The sequence below is a fragment of the Dunckerocampus dactyliophorus genome, chromosome 6, assembly GCF_027744805.1.
Source record: "Dunckerocampus dactyliophorus isolate RoL2022-P2 chromosome 6, RoL_Ddac_1.1, whole genome shotgun sequence".
NCBI lineage: Eukaryota > Metazoa > Chordata > Actinopteri > Syngnathiformes > Syngnathidae > Dunckerocampus > Dunckerocampus dactyliophorus.
This window is the reverse complement of record NC_072824.1, coordinates 1127501-1140821: the sequence shown is the minus strand read 5'-3', so window position 1 is coordinate 1140821 and position 13321 is coordinate 1127501. Positions and strand designations below refer to the sequence as shown.

The 13321-nt window shown below is 41.8% G+C and overlaps 1 protein-coding gene, 1 long non-coding RNA gene and 2 pseudogenes across 2 annotated transcripts in view; 2 read left to right on the top strand and 2 right to left on the bottom strand.

Moving 5' to 3' along the window:
* Positions 1–6876: 6876 nt before the first annotated feature.
* LOC129183316 (uncharacterized) lies at positions 6877–7717 on the top strand. Its single transcript, XR_008570778.1, has 3 exons — positions 6877–6975; positions 7082–7221; positions 7302–7717. It is a non-coding gene; the product is annotated as an uncharacterized LOC129183316 (long non-coding RNA).
* Positions 7718–8349: 632 nt separating this feature from the next.
* On the bottom strand, positions 8350–8484 carry LOC129184060 (small nucleolar RNA U3; annotated as a pseudogene).
* Positions 8485–8785: 301 nt separating this feature from the next.
* The window catches only part of LOC129183314 (cardiomyopathy-associated protein 5-like), a 38260-nt gene continuing 33724 nt past the window's right edge, over positions 8786–13321 (bottom strand). Inside the window, exon 4 of the mRNA XM_054780419.1 lies at positions 8786–10005. Coding sequence (XP_054636394.1) covers positions 9944–10005 — 62 coding nt within the window. The 3' untranslated portion in view covers positions 8786–9943. The remainder of the gene's footprint in view (positions 10006–13321) is intronic.
* LOC129184061 (small nucleolar RNA U3) lies at positions 11480–11615 on the top strand (annotated as a pseudogene).

Sequence of the window (13321 nt, the reverse complement as noted above, 5' to 3'; positions counted from 1 at the left end):
TTCTAACAGCAGTTGCTCAAAAATAAAAAAGATATTGAATTGTTAATAGTCTATTAATTGTATTGGAGACCAAGAGTGTCAAACATGTTATTTCACTAGGAAATAAAAAGGAGGGAATTGTGAGTCGATATGAGTTGGTTTAGCCTTGACTGCTAGTTGGCTGACGTGGAAGATGACGATAAAAGTGCCGTTAATTTGTGTCAACAAAACATGGAAAAGACAGAGTCAAAGCCAAAGCACAATTTAGAAAGACAAAAAGGAAAATGGTGAAAGATAAAAGGCACTATAGCATCACTTTATGTACACCACATGATGGCATGTATACGATCAAGTAAGCTAACGATACTTGGCAGCTACAGGCTAACTGCTGTTCATTTGTCTTCTTGACTGAGACTTTTAATTGTGGAAATGTGGATTTAAGTCAGGTGCAATTTAAGGGGAGCGTGTGAAATATTTTGGAGCACTTTTCTGCAGTTGGAAAAAAAACATTTGTTAACAACAGTTGTGGGAGTGTGGCGGGAAGGTGGGCTCGGGGGGGATCATACTTGAAGGATTTGTGCACCGCTAAAAATGTTTCCATTCTATTTGTGTTGTGTTTAATATTTGTTGCTTATATTTTGTAGGTTTTGTGGCAATGTATAACTTAAACATATATTTTTTATAAAAAATGGGGGGTGGGGCGTTTGGGGACGGCACAGCTTGGGTCCGCCCAGGGCGTCGTTCAAGCCAGAACCGCCACTGGGATTAGGACAAGTGAGTTGTGTGGTCCTCTGCGTGTTTTACTCTTGTCTTTTTAGTTTAATTGGTTTTATCTTGGTTTTTATTCTTATTATTTTTACCTGTTTCTATTACTTATTGCTTTTAGTGTTTTACTTCTTGTTTGAAATATTTTAATGTTTTAAATGTCTTTGCTTTTATTAGTATTTATTGTCGTCATTTGTACTTTTACTTCTTATTTATTGTTTTACTCGTCTGTGCAGCACTTTGAAAGCTGTGTTTATAAAATGTGCCATATAACTAAAATGGATTGGATTGGACTTTGGCTCCCAATTTCTACGTTAGCTTGCGTTGCTCTTCACAATGTATGCTGTGTGCACGAGTGCCCCCCCCCCCACACACAAAGACAAAGATACCGGATGACTGACTGAAGAGGGCTCAGTCTATTCCACTAAGGAACAAACGCACCCAGGTGCTGAGGCCAATGCACAGAGTGAACCCTCTACCTGCCTGTTTGGAGGCGAGAGACGCGATTGCGTCTGCACATGCTCATGGCGATATATCGAGCTTTGCAAATTGATCAAATTCATATACATTTATCGAGCAATTCATTCATTCATTTTCATCCCAGGCCTACCTGTCATCGCCATGACGTTCACGAACAAAAACACAAGGTGGCGCTGCTGAGGCAGAGAAGCAAGCTGAAAGGAACCAACGTCTCTGTGTCAATGAGCATCTGATGAAACGCGTCGGCACTTAAGGAAGCAGGGGAAAATTCACAGCACTCGGGAGCGCCAACTGTAGAATGTACATCACATTCAATGGAGGACCAGAGGAAGCCAAATGATTTGTTGAAAAGACATCAAGGAACGACATAAGACAACACACAAAGACTCGATGCAGCTTGAAGTCATCGACATCAGCCTGTGACATGCGGTCAGGGCAGGCAGGTGGATGGAGCCCCCGTGTCATCATGAAAAATGGAAAAAAAACAATCAAATGAATATTCATATTTGCGCACTGAACTGGATGATAAATGTATTTTATTATTCTAATGGTTTAACATTTTATTTAACATTCTAAGTAAATATTGCTGAATTTGCACATTTCCTAATCAACTACAGGCCAGAAACCTCCCGTTGCCGTGAGCGTGGCTTCTCGGCTTAGTGAGCAAGCCCGAGCTACCATCTTGTGCACACTGAGTTGGATCATGGTGCCTGCCAGTTTGTGTTTGTCAGCATGTTGCCCATAATATCATTTTGCAGAAACATTTTTTACACACGTTTCTCCAGGCCATGGAAGGTTTTTAATGTATCATCCTGTAGACAAATGTAAGGCGGGGTTCTCAACAGGTTTGATTTGATTTGTCTATTTATTTTAACATTCTTCTTTTCCACATTCTTTCCCATCAGGATACCTCTGATATCACAATTCCAAATGTCCAAAAGGAGCAGGAAGAAGAAGAGCTTATTCAATCCTAGCCCCTCTTTGTTTCACATCCAATAGCTAATACATGTCACAGTTGCTGATACATGTGTTCATTTCCCATTCAACATGGTCCCTTTACGAGTTCTGAATATGGTAAAGCAATAGAACAATGTGTTACAAAGAAGGTGAGGTTTGTAAATCTGCCTGGACAAGGTGTCATATGGCTAATTAGCATAACATCTCTCTGCGGTTCATCAATCTTCCTTATATTTTCTCAACATTAACTGCTTGTAGTGTCTTTTGAATTGGGTCGTTTTCATGCATTGTTTGAGTTCTTCACTCAGCCTGTTCCATACGTCGATTCCACAAACAGATATGCTGAAGGTTTTTAGCGTTGTGTGGGCCTGCAAGTGTTTTAAGTCCAATTTTTTCCGAAGATCATATTTCCTCTCTCTTGATGAGATGAATCGTGTTACGTTTCTGGGTTGCTTGTTATTTTTTGCTGTATGCATAATTTCAGCTTTGTGAAAGTTTACCAGATCAACAAATTTGAGTAGTTGTGATTGTAGGAACGGGGGTTTGTATGTTCTCAAGCGCCTTAAGGATGACCCTAATTGATCTTTTTTGTAGTACGGTTAGTGAGTGAAGGCTGCTTTTGTAGTTATTTCCCCATATCGCCGCACAATAAGTTAGATACGGAATACTGGAGTACAAAAGAGTATGGAGTGATTTTTGGTCCAGAACAAATTGTGCCTTATTGAGTATCGAAATGTTTCTTGCCACTTTATGTTGTATATTTTTCATGTAATCTATTATAACACCTAGAAACTTATTTTCATTCACTTTCTCAATGTCCACACCATCTATTTGTATTTGCACACAAGTATCTTTCCTGCTATCACCAAATAGCATTATTTTAGTTTGACTTAGTTTCAGGGATAATCTATTTTTAATCAAACCATCTTTTTAGTATAGTCATTTAATCTGTGATGATTTTTATTAGCCTTTTTGTGCTATCTTCAGAGCAGAATGCGGTTGTGTCGTCTGCAAGTTATACTAACTTCAGGTCTTTTGTGACATTACAGATGTCATTTATGTAAAAGTGAAAGAGTTTTGTCCCCAGTATTGACCCTTGGGGTACACCACATGAGATATTTAAGCATGCAGATGGATATTCTCCTAGCTTCACATATTGCTTTCTCTTTGCTAAGTACACTCAGCAAAAATCTAAACCCAGCACTTTTGTTTTTGTTCCTATTTTTTATGAGATGAACTCAAAGATGTAAAACATTTTCCACATCCACAATATCAGCATTTCTCTCCAATATTGTTGACAAATGTGTCTAAATGTGTGATAGTGAGCACTTCTCCTCTGCTGAGATCATCCATCCCACCTCACAGGTGTGCATATCAGCATGCTGATTAGACACCATGATTAGTGCCCAGGTGGGCGTTAGACTGCCCACAATAAAAGGCCACTCTGAAATGTGCAGTTTGATCACGCAGCACAATGCCACAGATTTGAGGGAGCGTGCAATTGGCTTGCTGACAGCAGGAATGTCAACCAGAGCTGTTGCTCGTGTATTGAATGTTCATTTCTCTACCTTAAGCGTCTCCAAAGGCGTTTCAGAGAATTTGGCAGTACATCCAACCAGCCTCACAACCGCAGACCACGTTTAACCACACCAGCCCAGGACCTCCACATCCAGAATGTTCACCTCCAAGATCATCTGAGACCAGCTACTCGGGCAGCTGCTGAAACAATCGGTTTGCATAACCAAAGAATTTCTCAGGGCAGCTCATCTGCATGCTTGTCATCGTCGTAACAAACTTGAGTGGGCAAATGCTCACATTCGATGGCGTCTGACATGTTGGAGAGCTGTTCCCTTCACGGACGAATCCCGGTTTACACTGTTCAGGGCAGATGGCAGACAGCGTGTGTGGCAACGTGTTGGTGAGCGGTTTTCTGATGTCAATGTTGTGGATGGAGTGGCCCATGGGGGCGATGGGTTTATGATATGGGCAGGTGTCTGTTATGGACGAAGAAGGTGCATTTTATTGATGGCATTTTAAATGCACAGAGATACCGTGACGAAATCCTGAGGGCCCATTGTTGTGCCATACATCCAACATCACCTCGTGTTGCAGCAGGATAATGCACGGCCCCATGTTGCAAGGATCTGTACACAATTCTTGGAAGCGGAAAACGTCGCAGTTCTTGCATGGCCAGCATACTCACCGGACATGTCGCCCATTGAGCATGTTTGGGATGCTCTGGATGGGCGTAGACGACAGCGTGTACCAGTTCCCGCCAATATCCAGCAACTTGGCACAGCCATTGAAGAGGAGTGGACCAACATTCCACAGACCACAATCCACAACCTGATCAACTCTATGCCAAGGAGATGTGTTGCACTGCATGAGGCAAATGGTGGTCACAGCAGATACTGACTGCTTTTCTGAAATCCTTGGTGTCAGCCGCTAACTGCACACAAACTCACAGTTTCCTCCTCCTTTGGCTGAAAGCAACATGTTGGAGCCTGAAAGAGCACATTAAAAGGCTCTTCTGAGGTCTCCAAAGTCAAGCAAAGCAGCAGCTCCCATTAAAGCAGCCAATATTCCCAAATAGGGAAGTGGAATCAACTTGGGAGTCAGGTGGTCCGTTGGTGTGATGGGAAGTCTGCACGTGAGGGGAAGATATGACGTCATCATGTACACTTACACCTTCCAGCATTCAGCATCCTGTGTATTCACTGACTTCTGGGCCGTGGGCAGCACTTGGAGCACCACTACTTTTGTGAATCTTGGTCGGTGTCCGGCTTGTGGCAACTTCCACTCTATTTGGCTCGTTGGCTCAGTGTTGAGGGTGAGCGATGGTGGTTGAGGAGAGAGAGGCAGGTCAATGTGTTACAACAGTCAGCCCCAACGAGCCACGTCGGCCTAGCTTGACAAAGATCTCACTCCATCCCAAAGATGGAGTGGTGGCTCATGATCGACGTGTTGGTGACCCCTGGTGTAGGCTTTGTCTTTTAGATGTCCCCATAAAAAAAATCTAGTGGTGTGAGGTCAACAATACCCGCCTCCGTCCAAGGAAGATCTGATCAAGGAAGGATCTAACATCACCATGGTAGTGTGGGGGTGCCACATCTTGCTGAAAATAAACTCCTCATCTTAAAAGTCTTCTCCAATACTTGGCAAGACAGACTGTTGCAGCAAGTCTATACATTATTTGGGACACCGTGTGTGTGTGTGTGTGTGTGTGTGTGTGTGTATCCTTCCATCCATTGACTAGGGTTGCAGTGGTGTGCTGGAGCCTATCCCAGCTGACTTTTGGGGGAGAGGCGGGGTACACTGACTGGTAGCAGGGCACATATAGACAAATAGACAATTTAGAGTCTCCAATTAAACTAACATGCATATTTTTGGAATGTAGGAGGAAACTGGAGTACCCGGAGACATACGAACTCCTCACAGAGATGCCCAAACAGACATTTGAACCCAGATCTTCCCGATCTCCCGACTGTGTGGCCAACATGCAGTGGCGGTTCTGGCTTGAATGACACCCCGGGCAAACCAATGCTGTGTCCCCCCACCCCACATTTAAACCACATTTAAACTACTTTTCTCCTCTTTTTCTTTCATCTTCTTTCTTGGACACCTGATGGCTTTGACTTTCTCTTTGCTATGTTTTGTTGACAAAAATAACGGCACTTAATCGTCATCTCCTGCCATCACTCAACTAGCAGTCAAGGCTAAACCAACTCATATTGATTCACATTTTCCCCTTTTGGAATTTTACATTTTTGTAGTGAAATAACATGTTTGAGACGCTTGGTCTGCGATATAATGAATATAATATGAAGAATGAAATATGTTTTATTTTGGAGCAGTTACTGTTGTAATTTCCTATTTTTTCAACCATATAATTCACCTGAGGGCTGAGGCACAGCGGCGAAGTGAGCCCCCCCATACTCTGTTTTGTATGGTCACGTGGTGGACATCTGATGACTTCGGAGCAACGAGGAGGTGAGAGCATCCCGCCTGTAGAAGGAGCCCATTTGCCACATATCCTGACTAGATGAGGGCTGAACACAAATACATTTGATTCCCCAGTGGCACCCCCCCAAAAGAATACCGCCCTGGCCAAAAGCCGGCCCCTATCTTAGGAAGGGGAGCAGAGAAATAGGTGCTGCAAGAGGAGCAATTGCCCATATGGCCCAGACCCAGAACTGCCACTGCCAACATGCTAACATATAAAAGGTCTATACCATGAGTCCCATTGCCATCTTCTTCCATGATCATTGATTAGTGGTGAGTAGATATCCATTTTACACATTAAATGTGTGTGAGTGTGTGAGGCATACTGTATTTAGGGGAGGAGCTGAAAATGCCCGGCTGTACCACGTGACCGCTTCGGGCAGTGGTTCAGATTTTGGCGTGAGGTTTGACGGCAATATAAACCCCTCAGGCTCCATTCAAAATGGGGCTTTTTGATGATGACTGAGTTTCAGTCATTTCAGCGTTTGGATAGAGGTTATAGAGTTTGGATAGCATTTATATAGTTTGGAGATAGTTTGGAGATTTCGGAGCGTGAGGAGAGACTAGGTAAGAGGATGGAGCCAGTGAGGAAGAGGAGGATATGAGCTAAATGTAACATTATTCCTGACACATGAGGTTTGTTTATGGAGAACAGTATTTTTCAACTGTTTAATATTTGTTCAAAGGTGAGGTGTTTGTTGCGTTCCAAGGAGTTGGGGTCCAATCACAACACCTCATCCATGCTGTGCCTTCATGAGAATAAGGAGGGAAGTGGAGCTTCAGCCAGCCGAGGTAAGTCATTCCAGGCTAGCACCATTTTTCCATATTGACTGTTGTTTATTGTGTAAATAAAGATGCTTAACATGAACATGAACTTCATTTATTCTCTTTTAACCAGCCACCAGAAAACAAGAGCTGGGTGAAGCCCTTGTCTCCATGACATTGAAGGACACACAGCCCTTCAGTATTGTGGATGATGTTGCATTCAGGACATTTGTGTCCAAATTGGATCCCAATGATGTTCTCCCTACAAGGCAGGTATGTAAGGCTGCATGCATGAAACGAAGGAGTACTTTATTGGACGTTACACAATTCAGCACTATGTATTTTTCCTTGAGGCTCTTTGGTGGAGGCCAAGTATGAGTCAGCAAAGGAGAAGGCTAAGGCTGGAGTGGAGAAGGTGGCTGCTGTTAGCCTTCATCTGATAAGTGGACATCCATCCATATGGATGCCTACCTGGCTGTAACACGCCATTTTGTGGATGACAACACCAGGCTTGGTTCAGTGCTGATGGGCATCGTCTGGACACCAGTGTCACGGAAGCACAAAAGACCCAAAATGTAACTGCAGATGCCACTGTGGAGGTCCAGCGCTACCTTTCTGGACCAAATATCAGCAGGCTGGAAAACCCTCTGGTGTACTGGGAGAGGCCAAAACTGTTGTACCCAAATTGATATCATCCGGCAATTGCATTTTTGTGCACGCCAGTGTCTTCTGTCCCCTGTGAAAGGGTGTTTTCAAAGGCTGGAGAAATTGTGTCAAAAAAAAAGAAAGCTTTTCAAACCAAAAAGTGTTGAGAAAGTGTTATTTGCGTATAAAAATGAATGAAATCTCCCCTGTCCCGTACATCATTGTCCTCATTACACAAGCATATTCAGTACTTCTTCATAGTTCCACAAGCACTTCCACTGTCCTCTGCCTGCCATTTTTCTAAAGTGGCAGAAAAACATGATGACACAACCTGCCATGTCATATGATAGTACCATTTGGTACACAAAATGTACACCAACACAATACATTCAACAACTATTTTATTACACACAAATGTGGTCATTTATGTAGAGACATGATTTGGTCATACAGTTTTTGTTATTCATGGACACAACAATTCAATGAATCTACACAATGTGGTTCAGATACAGCTGCCTGTGATTACACACCTGGCCAGTAGGGGGGTTCGTGTGCACATGAAGCTTCGAGAAATCAACCCTTTTTAGAACTAATTGGCTCACGTGGTTCGATGCCTCATGAGGATTCATCTCATCTTCACTACATTTTAGTGAGCAGTTCGTACCAAAGGAACAGATTTCTGAACAGAGAAGAAATGTCAAACTGACTTTCTGATTCTCTGCTACGGACGAGAATTAATGATTTTACACTTTTATACCCACTCAAAGAAAAGTGACATCATCATCATGATTAATGGATATGTTTCTCATCATCGTGGGAGGTGAGACCATTGACTTCTAGAACACATTTCTCAGGTCACATCATAGAAATGATTCCTAAAAGTATAGTCTCAACTCAACACTGGATTCCGACAGGAAGTCATCTACATGACTACCATTTTCACTCGTGGGACTCATGTAGTTTACTCCTGTAAAAATACACTTCTTGAATTTAAAACCAACCAAGTACGTTTACGTTAATATTGACTAATTCCGTCTACTTAATTCCACAATTCTACAATTATATGCCAGTGCATATAAGACCCAGAATGCTTTGCGAGAGCTGCTGCGGTATTTATGAGTTGTTTTTAAAGGAAATCACGAACTGCAAACGTTCAAGTGATCAGCCAATTCTTAGCAGCATGTAAAGCATGTAATGACATCACAGTTACCATTTTATGCCCATTAACTCCTAACATAACACTTATTTCTCAATATGCAATGATGCTGATATTTTATCACGATTTGTTCATGAATAACTGAAATGTGGAATGGCTTGTCGTCGAGAGAGACACTTTGGAGGACGACGTTGTAATTCGACCCTCCAACCACTAGATAGAGCCATAGCTCCATAGTAGTTTTTCCCATAGGCCGCTCTAATGTGGTTTTGGGGACTGGGCTCCTGGGTTTCCAAAATAGCCCACAATAATTGAAATCCGTCAAGTAGCCAACTGTGTTTTTGTACAATTATTAGATACGTTTTAAGGCTGTAAAAACGCTCACCATACACTTTATCCAGTTTTATCAGACATTTTTCTCATAACATTTTATCACATTTCTCTCTTCTTTGAAAAAGTTAACATTTTGTTTGAATTTGAATGACTTACGGGATTGGACACAAGAAACCGACTCATGCATTCACTCCTCTGATCGTCTTTGTTGCTTCTACAGATGCACTATGGAAAGTGTCCTTACCGCCTCCATCACTGTTTGGTACGGTAACTGTACAACACGTGATAGGAAGGCACTCCAGCGGGTGATCAAGACCTCACAGAGCATTGTTGGGGCAGCCCTCCCCTCACTGCAAGACATTTATAAAACTAGAGTCCTACGAAGAACACACAACCTCATCAAGGACAGCACACATCCACAACACTCATTATTCACACTCCTACCGTCAGGCAGACGCTACAGGAGTTTGAAGTCCAGGACCACAAGGCTGGCAAACAGCTTTTACCCACAGGCCATCAGGCTTCTCAACGAAGCACTCACACACGCCGCACGCAACACACGCACACACTCATAGCACTTTATTTATTTATTTATTTATTTGTATTCATGTCTCTTCTGTTGTTGTTGCTTAATTTATTGGTATTTATGTTTCTGATGTCCTTATTCTTTTTCTTCTGTTTTTCTTTCTTTCTTTTTTGGGAGAATGAACAGAACAAGAATTTCATTGCATAGCAGAACCACCTGTTTTACTGTGCATATGACAATAAAACTCTTGAATCTTGAATCTAATAAAAGGGAAGTAGGAAGGAAGATCCCAAGTGCCAAAGACAGGTCCTCACACACTCCATGCAGAAACATTTTCATGGGAGCACAGGCCCACAGGAGTGTAAGTAGTCATCTACTCTCTGGTCTGAGCAGTGTACTGTAGGCAAACATGGATTTACTGAGTGATTTTATGAAGCAACATATACAAGTAGATTTTAGAATAACTGTTTGAATTGATGTTTATTGATTGAAATATTAGCTGAGTCCCTTAAAATAAGTACAGTATAGATGGAACTGTTTAATCAGTCTAACAACTTCGTGAGTGATTACAAGTAGTTTCTAGAAATAATGCTTTTTTAAATAATATAGCTGAACAACTGTTTTAGTGTGTCAAAGGTTAAACAGAATTAGTGAAGTGCTAACACATAGTGAAGGCTAGCCAGGACCAGCAGCCAGATAAGGGCACAAACTAGTCCGAAAGCCTTGAGATAGACAGGGAAGTATATGATGTTACGCTACATGAGTGTAAACAACTCAGCGACTATCACCTGCTGGCGTTACACAACTTCCTCAAAGAATCCGGGAGAAAGTTATCTTTGGAGAGACTGGCGCAAATGGTCTGAGCCAAACAATGATAAAAAGGCAGTGGGGGCCATCGATCGGGACCTGTTTCTCTTCCTTCAGAGAGAAGGCGGAGGGCGTCCGAGGGAAGAGAAATAGTCCAGGGCTCTGAGCTGCTAAATTATTCTGTCTGACTTATTTTTCCAATACATTTTGTAAATATCATCTGGTGTGTGAGTCTTCTTTTCTTCTCAGAACTAGATAATCTCCAGTTATGTACGAACACGTAAGGGGGAGGTAAAATTGGCTCAATTCATTTTCTAAAGTGGTCCTTTGACCTTTAGTAGGTTGTGGAGAATTTCATCTCCACAGTACACAGATGTTAAAGTCACTTGAACCCATTCTAAACATCCTCTGGCCTTTTTTTACAAGTACACAATTTGGCCCTAAACCAGAATAATGACAGTTGTCAGTGTAGTACATTTTATATGCCATATGTCAGTGATCACCCTTCACTTGGTTAAATGTGTGCTTTTGGTTGTTTTAATGTGGTGTGAAGGAAATATTCACATGTTCATGTTTGCTTTTTAATTTGCTTGTGTGGCCTCATTAGCTAAATGCTGCCCTCCAGTGGCGGAGGAGCTAACTGCTGGCCAAGCTTAAAGAACATGCTTGGGTGGTGTAATGTCATGTAATCATTATTCACATTTACAGAGAAGGAATGTTGCTACGATGGTTGCTCAAACCAGGTTACACAACTTTGCACTTTGATTTTTTATACATGTTTTAAATTCGTTAAGCATTTTAAGATGTTAGTCTAGCATATGGGAACCGTTTAATAAGAAGTAATACCGCTGCAGATCTCGCAAGGCATTCTGGGTCTTATATGCACTGGCATATAATTGTAGAATTGTGGAATTAAGTAGACGTAATTAGTCAATATTAACGTAAACGTACATGGTTGGTTTTAAATTCAAGAAGTGTATTTTTACAGGAGTAAACTACATGAGTCCCACGAGTGAAAATGGTAGTCATGTAGATGACTTCCTGTCGGAATCCAATCTTGACTGGAGACTTTACTTCTAGGAATCATTTCTATGATGTGACTTGAGAAATGAGTCCTAAAGTGAACGATCTCACTACCCACGATGATGAAACATATTTCCATTAACTGACATGATGGATATGGCTCCCAAATTGAGTGGGTATAGAAGTGTAAATATAACCTAGTTGTAATAACATAGAGTAAAGCAAATGGACTGACTATCATTGATGTAAATTTCTGTTCTTTTTAGAGAGCCGGTAACGTTGGCTCGGCTCACCAAAGAGAGCGGGCTCACTCTACCTTGAAGTGGCTCCTCAGTGTAGATGGAATTCATGGTTCTTGTCGCGGAACCGGTTCTTCCTTTCAAATAGCCGTTCAAAACATTGGCTCTTTTTTATGTTTCTTAAGTTTTAAGAAGCCAGCCTGGCCTTAACTCGTTTTATCTTTGAAATAATCCCTCGGAGGAATGAATTTGGATATCCCACCAATATGAGATTGAATTATTCTGAAATATTGATGATAGCCTTATTTGACGTGTGATCTGGATTCATTGTAAATATTCCACAGGGTGGCGCCATATGACTCACTATTTGTACACATTCTGTGTGTGTGTGTAAACCATGACTGGAACACATGGAAACATTAAAAAACAAAGCAGACTGCAGTGACTTTCTGTGCAAAACAGCTTTTAGTGCAAAGATTTGCACACAAGAACATTGTTAATAATACAGAGCAACAGAACACAGGAGAGAACCATCCCCAGCTGCGACTCGGTTCCCATCGTTCATGTTAAGGAGCTGTTCAAAAGAACCGGTTTGTTTGTGATTTTTTTGGTGTCTTAAATGAGTAAATTACCAAATGATGTGTATTGTGTAAAATGAATAACTCATGTAAAAATACATGATATGAAATGTTTATTATTTTAATGTATATTTGCAGGCTTTCTGTCTCCCGTAGTGCAACTTTCTACAAAAGGAAGCCGTGCTGACTGAAGACGACCAATCAGAAGCTGCGCTCACCGTAGTCGGAGGCGAGGCTTCAAATGATGACAGAGAAAAGTGAAAGAACAACAAAGCGGCGACATCAGCCCAAAAGAGACATAAGTAGGATAAAAAGAAAACTTTTTGTCGTATAAAAATGATGTCCCCCTCTTCAGGTTCGGACACATGCAGAATCGATGCATCTTTGGACAATTTCAAATGGACACGAACAATTGTTGTTGTTGGCAGTGCTTAAATGGCACCCTTTTTTACATTTTTATATTTATTTTTTAATTCTTATAAATAAATACACTTTGCCAACAAACAAGACTGTTGCTTTTTTTGTTCTCCAGTGTTCCCTCGCTACATCGGAGTTCACCTTTTGCGGATTTGCTCTTTCGCAGATTTTTTCAAGTGCCATTTTGCACTTTACTTTAACAGCGTATGAACGTGCATTGTGTTGTGTGCCCCTGTGATGTATGAGTGATGGACCGGTGCTCTGCTGTATGTGTCTGTTATTGTATTTGCTACTGCAACCAGTAGAGGGTGTTGTATACTCTTGTGAGAGTTGAGGACGTGTCCAGACTGTCCATTTCATCTCAGTATACAGAGCCATAACAGTCCTGATTGGCTAAGGGAGAACCCGCCTATTGTGTTCTGCGTTCTGATTGGCTGTAGACCATCCTTAGTGCAGGACTGCCTGTTTCCTGTTGTATGATCGCTAGCAGCTAACAGCTAGCGATGCTGAATGTATGCGGAAGTTCCACGGCTGTCGGGCGCCTGGAATACGATATGAATCTTCGGTTCATGGAGGACTACGAGGAGGAATATGTTTCAACAAGGATACAAAGACAAAGACAAGCCACGATCAGAGGAGTGAATGCATG